The following is an 11,000-nucleotide window of genomic DNA, read 5'->3' on the forward strand; positions in this document are numbered from 1 at the left end:
TGTGGGAGTCAGTGGGCTTGTAGTGGATGTTTGTCAAAAGCCGATCGCCAGAAATGGAGATGGAGAAGTCAAGGAAGGGAAGGGAAAAGTTGGAGATGGACCATGTGAAGGTGAGGGAAGGGTGGAAATTGGAAGTAAAGTGAATGAACTTATCTAGTTCAGGGCGAGGGCAGGAAATGGCATCAATACAGTCATCGATGTACCGGAAAAAGAGGTGAGGGAGGGGACCTGAGTAGGACTGGAAAAAAGAATGTTCCACATATCCCATGAACAGACAGGCATAGCTAGTGCCCATGCGGGTTCCCATAGCAACACCTTTAATTTGGAGGAAGTGAGTGGAGTCAAAGGAGAAGTTGTTCAATGTAAGAACAAGTTCAGCCAGGCGGAGGAGAGTGGTGGTGGATGGGGACTGGTTGGGCCTCTGTTCAAGGAAGAAATGAAGTGCCCGAAGGCTGTCCTGGTGGGGGATGGAGGTGTAGAGGGATTGGACGTCCATAGTGAAAAGGAGACGGTTGGGGCCAGGAAACTGGAAACTGTTAAAGTGACGGAGGGCGTTGGAAGAGTCGCGAATGTAGGTGGGAAGAGACTGGACAAGGGTTTAATGATAATGTTAGGGTTGGATCGGAGAGAACGGAGTGCTGCAAGTTCAGAGGGAGGTAGGTTGGAGTGAGAGAGGGGAGCAGAGAAATGGAGACGGCCAATGTCACATCGGCAGTTAGCAATGAAAAGATCTAGAGAGGGTAAGAGGCCAAAGGGAGGGGTCCAAGTAGAACGAGAATTTAGAAAGCGGGAGAAAGAATCAGCTGTGCGGGGGGAAGACGCCTGGCCAGAGAAGTGGGCACGGAGACGAAGGCGACGGAAGAAGAGCTCAGCATCGTGCTGAGCTCGAAATTCATTCAGATGGGGGCGTAAGGGGATGAAGCTCAGGCCTTTGCTGAGGACTGATTGTTCGGGGTCAGAGAGGGGAAGGTCAGAGGGGATAGTGAAAACACGACAGGGGGTGAGATTGGAAGAAGGGATGGGATCAGAGGAAAGTAACGGGGAAGAAGGTTCTGGGGGGGTGTTGGTGTCCATGAGTTGATGAAGCTTGCGATCCTTGACATCAGAAAGGAAGAAAAAAAGTTTTTTGTTGAAGCATCGGATGAGTCGAAGGATGAAATGGAACTGTGGACCCGGACAGCTTTGAAATAGAGTGCGTCGGTGCTGCTGAAGAGAGAGGTTGAGGTTGTTCATGTGGCGCCGCATGGCATTGAGCGTGGATCTCAAGATGCGGCGAGAGCAGTAGTTCGAGGAACGATGAATATCGAGGAGATATTTGTAATCCTGGGTGGATCCGAAACATGAAGGGTGGCAGTTCAGTTGGAATCCACGTGGAATAAACCGGAGACAGTTACTGAGGAAAGAGATATGGCTGTGAAACCGAGTCTTGGCAGATACCTGATCAAACACGAGAAGGGAAACTGAAAGCAATGACGATGAACAAGGTTGAATAGACAAACGGAACTCCCGTCGGAGGGAAGAGCAGAACTTCTTCAAGGTAGGCATTCCTAGAAGAGAGGTGGCAGTGAACAAAACACTAATATAATAGCAAAATACTGCAGATTTGTATTTCCAGCATTGGAGCGCCGTCGAGAAGTTCTGTATCCTGACAATGGCAGGAGGCCGAATCAAAAGGATTACCACCGAGCTTGGAGGGATGTTTCTCAGAGGGTCAACTCCAGCAGCATGGCGACCAGGAGCCCTGTTCAGTGCAGGAAGAAATTCAACGACCTCACTCGGGTTGTTAGGGTGAGTGTTGTTTATGCAAACTTCTGATTCCCTCCATCTGCATCTGTCAGCAAGCACCCATGGCCCTTTCTGGGCACACACATGGACATTTGACTCAAGGCATCATGTAAGAGCTCTTGCACCATGGGAGGCATGAGATGATCTCTCAAGGCATCATGTAAGGGCTCTTGCACCATGGGGGGCATGAGATGATCTCTCAAGGCATCATGTAAGGGCTCTTGCACCATGAGGGGAATGAGATGTTCACTCAGGGCATCATGTAACAGAACTTCCCCTTCTTTCCCCTGCAGTCCAAGCTGGCAACGATCCGCAAGGACCAGCGTCGAACCGGTGACGGACCTCCACAAGTGGTCACTCTTACGGATCTCGAGGAGAGAGTGCACCAGATTCTTGGAGGACGTCTGAGTGGTCCTGTTACCACTGCAGCTGCCGACCCCATTCTCGACAGCGAGGGTAAGGCTCTCACCTTTTTCAGCTGTCTCCTTCCACTTGGTCCCCCCGCCAGCATGCTTTCTCAGTGTGCAGCCATGTCAGAGCCTTGCCGCAATCTGGCATGCCTTGCCGCCAACCTGACCTTTTGCTAAAGCCACTCTTCCACCTCCCTGCTTTCAGATGCTGCATCACCAACTCGGGATCTGCGCCCTGAAGCTGCCAGTGCCAGTGGCTCCGGAGGCGAGGATCAGGAGGAAGCCGGAGCATCCATTCCAACTTCAGGGGAGCGTACACATCTGCAGACTGGGGATAGTAGTTCCCTGGAGGGGAGGGGGGGTGCTCTGCTGATGAGCCAGTTGCCGGAACAAGCGGCATGCAGCAACGCGAGGGGGGTAGGCAAGTTCGGCCACCGGCTCCCCAGAGGGCAAGGCAGGGAGTGATGACTGCTGCACAGAGTGCAGAGGAGGTGCGTAGCCTGGCTGAAATGAGCACCCAGGCCCGGCTCAGGCACACTGAGCTGATGGCTGCAGTGGGGAGGGTGCCTCAGTCGATAGAAACACTGGCAAAGAGTGTGTTGGACTTTGGAGCAGCAATGGAGAGGACTGTCCAGGGCTTCGGGGCAGCAATGGAGAGGACTGTCCAGGGCTTCGGGGCAGCAATGGAGAGGACTGTCCAGGGCTTCGAGGCTGCTATGGAAAGGACTGTTCAGAGCTTCGGACAATCCCTGGAAAGGTCTGTCCAGGGCTTGTCCGAGGCAGTGGAACGGACTGCTCCGGCCTTGTCCGAAGCAATGGAAAGAACTGTCCAGGGCTTCTCCGAAGCACTGGCACCTGCCACACAGGTCCTCACTGCTGCCACGCAGTCACTTGCTGGCCTCGTCCACACCCAGATTGAGGCAACGCGAACTCTCATTGCAGCCACCCTATCTGCATCAGCTAGGATCACCCCGGGCCCTTCCAGTACCATACAAGGCCAGGAATCAGTGGAGCAGGCGATTGTGGCGGTTGAGCCGAACCGGTCCCCTCAGAGAGCCAGTGTGTCGTCCGACCATGGTGCAGGTGTCCTCTCTCGGCAGGTGACCATTGCTCATGCCACCGCTGGTACGTCTGCAGTGCAGCTGCCACCACCTGCAGGGCACACTGCTTCCAGCCATGCTCAGATCAAGCAGCCTGCGTCCGCACCCTCCAAGACCAGAGGTCGGCCAGGCCGTCCCTCAGGGGCTTCTGCGCTTCCACACAGTCAGCAGGCGTCCCCCAGCCTTGACCCCGCCACTGGGGTTCAATTACGTAGGAGCAGCAGGGAGGGAAGGGGCCGACCGCGAAAGAGAAGTTGTTCTCCATCAAGGGGCCAGCAGTAGAGGGAGGTGCAGAGAAGTTTCTTTGGCCAAATTCAAGGACTCCCTCACCTGTTGTGATTGTTGGAAATGGTTTGTTTAGTTTTGCGGCTTTGCCAAAGAGTTAACTGTTATTTTGTTAGTTATGGTTTCTGTTGACATGACGTTGTTATGCTGGAAGGAAGGACTTTTGTGACAATAAAGAAAAGTTTTAATTTGCAATGGTACACGTTACTATTTACAGTCATGCTGGCCTTCAGAGCCTTTCAAAGATCCGAAGTGCGCAGGACGAATGACACCCATCATTCCGCCAGAGGGGCCTGGAACCGAGTCCTGATGAGCCTCTGACGGATGGCCCTTCCACTTTCAGGAGCCCTCCCATCTTCCTCCTCCTCCTCCTCCTCCTCCTCGTCCGCATGCTCCTCCTCCTCCTCCTTGTCCGCATGCTCCTCCTCCTCCTCCTCGTCCGCATGGTCTTCCTCCTCCTCCTCGTCCGCATGCTCGTCCTCCTCCTCCTCCTCCTCGTCCGCCTGCTCTACTGGACCTTGAGGGACAGCTGGCATTGGCTGGGTGCGTCGAATCGCCAAGTTGTGGAGCATGCAGCAGACGACGACGATGTGACCCACTTGCTCCAGCGAGTACTGCAGGGCTCCCCCCGAATGGTCCAGACAGCGGAAACGCTGTTTGAGCACACCAATAGTGTGCTCTACAATGTTCCAGGTCGCTTGATGGCTGCTGTTGTACAGCTCTTCTGCTGGGGTGGCGGCCAAACGGAGTGGTGTCATGAGCCATGGGCAGAGAGGATAGCTCTTGTCCCCAATAAGCCAGCCTCGTGGGCGAGCCGGCTCCTCAAAAAGGTCACAAACTGAGGTCTGCCGCAGAATGAAGGCATCGTGGCTGCTCCCTGGGAATTGGGCGTTGACTGCCATGATCATTTGGCGGTGGTCACAGACCAGCTGCACATTGAGGGAGTGGAACCCCTTGCGGTTGCGGAAGTCCTCAGGATTCAGTAATGGTGCCCGCAAAGCCACATGTGTGCAATCAAGCGCCCCCTGCACCATGGGGAAGTCCGCAATAGCAGCGAAGCCCTGCGCGCGCTCCACCTGCTTCTCCAGGCTCAGAGGGAAGGTGATGAATTGACGCCTTCATCTATAAAGGGCAGCTGTAACTTGCCGGATGCAACAATGGACTGCAAACTGAGAGATATTCGCAATGTCCCCAGTGGCTGACTGAAAGGATCCGGTGGCATAGAAATTGAGGGCAACAGTCACTTTAACGGACACCGACAGAGAGGTCCTGCACCGTAGACGCGGCTGCAGATCCTGAGCAAGCAGGTGGCACAGCTCAGTTACAACCTCCTTCTCGAATCGGAGCCTTCGCACACACTGCTCCTCCGACATTGCAAGTATGACACCTGCTGCCTGAATACCCTCGCAGCCTACCCTTGGATTGGCTGACCTCCATTGCCCCTCCTCATTCTGGCCAATCCCGGCCCTCTCTCCCGCCGTCTCTCTGCCCCTTCACAGTGTCTGGCCATGAGGACGTTGCCCTCCAAAGCAGCTCCCATTCCGATGCCAGTCGGTCAAAACACTGTTAGGTGTAGCGCTCCAACTGCTCCGGACAGGTTTGAAGGTCCCAAGTATTCTAAGGCTAAATTCCAAAAAATCTGCTCCACAGTAGCTCACCAACTCTCTCCAGCAACGATCACAATGAACAGGCCAAGTGGCTGCAGCTTTTATACTAGAGCTGTCCCCTTTAAATAGCGCCCCCCGACTACGAGAAGGGCCTGGTAACGTTCCATCGAACTGTCACTAACAGCGCTAGGCGCAAAGGTTCCGGGCGCCACCGAATATCCGGTCCGGGGCGCCAAAAAGGCGTTGCTCACTGAAATGACATCATGATCTGCCTGCGCCCGCGGGTGCGTGCAAAGAGTTAGCGCCGGCGCTAAAAGGATACTCAATATGGGAGGTGGCGCTATATTCACTGCGCCCGCCCGAAAATTGGGTAACGCCCCAATTCTCGGGCTCTTTAGGCGCTAATCGCTGGCGCTACCAACCGAATTTCTAGGCCAGTGTGTTACAAACATTGGTAGGTATTTGCCATTCGATGTATTTGTTCTATTGTGAAGCTATCTGATACTACATTCGAGTGTGTTGTACTAAATTTGATTCACTTCCATTTAAACGTGTTTATCTTTGGATACCATTGCACTATTTAGTACCTGGCAATAAGTTTTAAATGAACTTATAACGTTCCTTGCTTTCTCCATTTTTGCCTTCATTAGTTCTATTAGTGAGAAACCCACAAACATGATTTCTGAGTAATTATCGGGACGTAGCAAACCCAAAGTTACAGATTGTGTAGTATAGTTAGGTGAATGAACTCTGACAGTTGTGGCAGCTTCCTCCTTTTTGTTGCTCCCTTTCACCACTGATTGCAGCGAGCCTTTGGCTTCGTGGTAGCATCCCCACATTTGAGTCAGAACGAGCAGGGTTCAAACCTCACACCAGACAGTTCCAGCTCAATCTCAAAATTCTGGATTGATGTCCAGTGAGATACATGCATCTGTTGGGTATGGAAGCCCATAAAACTCTCCCACTGTATAGAACTAACCACTTTATCAGCTGGGATAAATATGGTTACTGCTATGGGAAGAATGTTCATGTTGTGGCCTGTCAGATTGTTAATCAGCTGGTGAATCCTTCCAGTGCTTCACCCCTTCTCCAAGATATGTGTGAAGATATGAAAACAACAACAACCACTGATTCAAGTCAGCCAAAACAAAATCCAGTTGAAAAATAATCCTGTGGACAAATTGGTGGCGTAATTGTATAAAATAAAAACTTGAAATGTTCAGAATGTTTACAAAAATGAAGTTCAAAATATGGTTTGATAGCTTACAATTTAAAACAATAGATTCCTTGGGTGGCAGAGTCTGCACAGACTCGTCAGGTCATTTGACACTGAAGGGCTTCTCAGTCAAGCTGGACCCAGTCCTCACCAGACATACGATAGCAAAATACTGCGGATGCTGGAAATCCGAAATAACAACAGAAAACGCTGGAAAAACTCAGCAGGCCAGGGCAGCATCCATGAAGAGAGAAACAAAGTTAACGTTTCAGGTCGATGACCTTTCGTCAGAACTGGAAAAAAGCAGGAAATGGAAAGCAGGTTTAGGGGCTGGGAAAAGGGGGAGGGGATGAAAGAACACCAGACATATACACACATGTACCTCCCAGCAGGGATCACTGGATAGCATTCAGGAGAGGGAACACTGACAGATATTTTTCCCCTTCCTGGCCATAGATGCTCAGGTGAATAGTGGATCAATTATTGTCAGCTTACTACAATGGTAGCAATCATTTCTTAAGTTAGAAGTTTGTGTGTTCAAGTTCCACTCCAGGCGTTGAGCACACAAATCAACATCAGTGCAATATGATTATTATCACTACTATCATATCAGAGGTGCTATCTTTTAAGTGAGATATTGAACTAAGGCCCTGTTCAGAAGCACGTAAAAAAAAACACTGAAAGAGCAAGGCAGTTGGTGTGCCAGCCAATATTTATAAACAAAACATGAAAAGAGAGCATAGGAAAGAATAAAGTAAGGGAGGACATTGATGGCAAGGGAATAAATAGAGTTATAGAACAGGAGCCTAAAAAGATGGTTAAACATAAAGTGAGAGGAAATCCTATTGAAAATGAATTAAATTGTCTGTACAGCAATGCACACAGTGTCTGTAATAAAACAGGACAGCTGGAGGCAATCATGTGTTGCAAGGAATCAGACATAGTAGGGATTACTGAGACATGGCTACAGAAAAATCAGGACTGGGAATTAAACATTGCAGGGTATAACATATTTAGAAAAGATAGGGAGGGAAAAAGGGAAGGTGGAGTAGCTGTACTTATTAGGGATAACATAATGGCAGTAGAAAAAAGCGATGCAGCTATCAGCAAGACAAAAATAGAATCCATGTGGATAGAGATAAAATGTAATAAAGGATCAATCACGCTAATAGGTATAGTCTACAGACCACCTAATAGTGGAAGGGAGGTGGAGGAAGAAATAAGCAGACAAATTATGGAAATGAGTGAAAAACACAGAATAATAAACATGGGGGATTTCAACTACCCCGATATTAATTGAACAGAAGAGGTAGTAGGTAAAGGGGATAAGCGAATGGAGTTCCTACAATGTGTACAGGACTCCTTTCTAACCCAATATATAAAAGGCCCAACAAGGGAGAATTTCCTATTGGATCTAGTAATGGGGAATGAACCAGAGCAGATAAGTGAAGTAAAATTAGGGGAACATCTAGGCAATAGTGACCATAATATAATACGCTTTAAGATGATAATTGAGAAGGACATAAGTATGGTGAAAACCAGGGTAATAGATTGGAGAAAAGCTGATTTTGAGGGCCTGAGAATAGAACTTGGGAAAATAAAATGGGCAACAATATTGGCAAACAACGATGTAGAACAGCAATGGGAAATATTTAAAACGGTGTTCAGCAGAGTGCAGGAACAATATATTCCACTAAAAGGAAAGAACAAACTAAACACTAATAAGATTCCATGGATGAATAAAGCCATAAGGGAACAACTGAGGGTAAGGAAAGCGGCATACATTAAGTACATAGACAACAGGGGAGTACATGATAAGAGAGAATATGAAGGGATTAGGAGAGAAGTAAAAAAACCAATTAGGAAGGCAAAGAGGTACTGTGAAATTAAATTATCAAGGAACATAAAACAAAATAGTAAAATATTTTACAGGCACATCAATAAAAAAAGGAAGGTTGGGGGATGGGAATAGAGCCATTAGAGGATAGACAGGATAATACCACAGGTAACAATAGAGAGATGGCAGAAATATTAAATAATTATTTTGCTTCAGTATTTACCAGGGAGATAGAACAGGTGGACATGACATTGGATGATGAGATTAGTAATGAGATAAGTGCATTTAAAATAAAAAGGAGGGGATATATTATATAAACTAATCAAACTCAAAGAGGATAAAACCCCTGGTCCGGATGGACTGCATCCACACATTTTAAAAGAATCTAGGGAAGAGATAGCAGAGGCAATACTACACATATTTAATAAAATGTCAGGTATTACATTTTGGTAGGATGAATAGGGAGGTCACATCACTTGGAGGGTGCGAGTTTAGGTGTGGTAGAGGAAGAAAGGGATCTAGGAGTACAAATACACAAATCACTAAAAGTTGCGACATAGGTTAGCAAGGCCATAAAAAAGCAAACCAAGCACTAAGGTTTATTGCTAGAGGTAAAAACAGAAAATGCTGGAAATAATCAACAGGTCAGGCATCATCTGTGGAGAGAGAAACAGAGTTAACGTTTCAGGTCGATGACCCTTCGTCAGAAGTGTCATCAACCTGAAACGTTGGGCATGATCTTGCCAGCCCTGGGGAGGTGGGTTTGGAGGCAGGACTGCCGGGAAAATGGCAGAATCTGGGGGCGGGTACCCATACCGCCCCCAACCCACCTCCGTGCCATCTTCCCAGGAGGCGGGTAGCCGACCCACGCCAGGTCCCATCTCCTGGAGGCGGGAAGGGGATTACAGCCACCTAACTGCCTGTTAACAGGTAGTTAAGAGGATTATCCCCATTTTTCCAGCAGAGGCATGGGCTTCCCGACGTCGGGAAACCCCGCCAGGGTCACCGAGGCGAGCAGTGGGTCTGTGGGGGTTGGAGGGTTCCAAAAGTGTGCTGTGGAGGTAAGTGATGGGTGCAAGTGTGGAGAGGTAAGTGTGTGAGGTGAGTGAAAAGTGATAGAAAATGTTTACTTACCTTTGTTTCTTCCTGTAGGGTTCAACAGTTGGGGATGCGGAGACTCTCGCATCTCACCGGCAGAGATAACAGATGGCTGCTGCATTCTCCGATGCAACAGCCATCTAATTTCTGCTCACAAAAGGTTTGATGAGTCTTGAATACAAGAACTCATCAAACAACAAAGAATGCCAGTGTTTGACAGCTTCACAGAACTGTCAAACGATGACAATTCATCTGTCAAAAATTTTTGACAGATGAAACGTCATACGCTGACGTTCTCTGTAACCGGCTTCCCCTTAATTGGCCTGCTAAGCCCACTGGGCGGGCTTAACAAGGTCAATCAAGGGAAAATAGTGTGGGTTGGCCACAAGTCGATGGAGGCGGGACTAAAACCCGACAAGCAACAGTCCTGCCTCCAACTCGCCCTCATTGACAAAATTGCCCCCCATAACTCTGTTTTTCTCTCCACAGATGCTGCCTGACCTGCTGAGTATTTCCAGCATTTTCTGTTTTTATTTCAGATTTCCAGCATCCACAGTATTTTGCTTTTTTTATTTCTAGAGGGATAGAATTGAAAAGTAGGGAAGTTATGCTAAACCTGTATCAAATCTTGGTTCGACCACACTTACAGTACTGCGTACAGTTCTGGTCGCCATATTATTAAAAGGATATAGAGGCACTGGAGAGGGTGCAATGAAGATTTATAAGGCTGATACCAGAAATGCAAGGGTATACATATCAGGAACGGATAAACAGGCTGGGTGTCTTCCCTCTTGAAAAAAGAATGCTGAGGGGTGACCTAAGAGGTCTTTAAAATTATGAAAGCTTTTGATAGAGTGGATACAGAATGTTTCCACTTGTGGGGAAGAGCATAACTATAGCCATCAATATAAGATAGTCACCAAGAAATCCAATAGGGAATTCAGAAGAAACTTATTTACCCAAAGAGTGGTGAGAATATGGAACTTGCTACCACAGGGAGTGGTTGAAGTGAAAAGTATAGATGCATTTAAGGGGAGGCTAGACAAGCATATGAGGGAGAAGGGAATGGGGCATTATTGCTGATAGATTTAGATGAGGAAAGACGGGAGGAGGCTCGAGAGGAGCATAAACGCCGGCATGGATTGGTTGGGCCGAATGTCCTGTTTCTGTGCTGTATATCCTATGTAATCCAATGTATCCCTCAAACAAGATCACCAAAAACAGATAACGTGGTCATTTATCTCATTCACTGTTTGTGCCACCTTATGTGTAAACTGACTGCTGCATTCTGTCTGTAAAACAAACCAGTGCACTTCAAAATAAATCGATTAACTGAGAAGTCCTTTTGGGGTGTCCTGGGGAGGTGAAAGGCGCTATATAAATGCAAGCACTGAATGCACAAGCTGGGTAATACTTTTGACGTGTCAGGCAGGCTTTGAATATCTTCTTTAGTCTGCTGGTTAAGAAAGTATTTGATGGTTGCATTTTAGCAGCGAGCTCGGCGGGAATGGGGTTCCCTCACAACAGCAACGACGCTAAGACGGTCCGAGCGGAGCCCGCGGTAGGGACAGCAGCACGCATGCGCCGGCACATTCCAACATGGCGCCGGGGGCTGTCGAGCACTGACGTTTTGGGCCGAGAGTAAAGGGGGGTGGGTGGGGG

The 11,000-nt window shown here is 48.5% G+C and overlaps 1 protein-coding gene across 1 annotated transcript; it reads left to right on the plus strand.

The window, feature by feature from the left end:
- The first annotated feature begins 228 nt into the window (after window positions 1–228).
- Window positions 229–3,934, plus strand: LOC147124978 (uncharacterized). Its single transcript, XM_086007407.1, has 2 exons — window positions 229–1,788; window positions 2,079–3,934. Exon 2 carries the CDS (start codon window positions 2,594–2,596, stop codon window positions 3,575–3,577), a length of 984 nt encoding a protein of 327 aa, XP_085863533.1. The 5' UTR covers window positions 229–1,788; window positions 2,079–2,593; the 3' UTR covers window positions 3,578–3,934.
- Window positions 3,935–11,000: the final 7,066 nt, after the last annotated feature.

This window comes from Somniosus microcephalus, chromosome 1 (genome assembly GCF_052327205.1).
Source record: "Somniosus microcephalus isolate GS21.2 chromosome 1, FLI_Smic_1.0, whole genome shotgun sequence".
Classification (NCBI taxonomy): domain Eukaryota; kingdom Metazoa; phylum Chordata; class Chondrichthyes; order Squaliformes; family Somniosidae; genus Somniosus; species Somniosus microcephalus.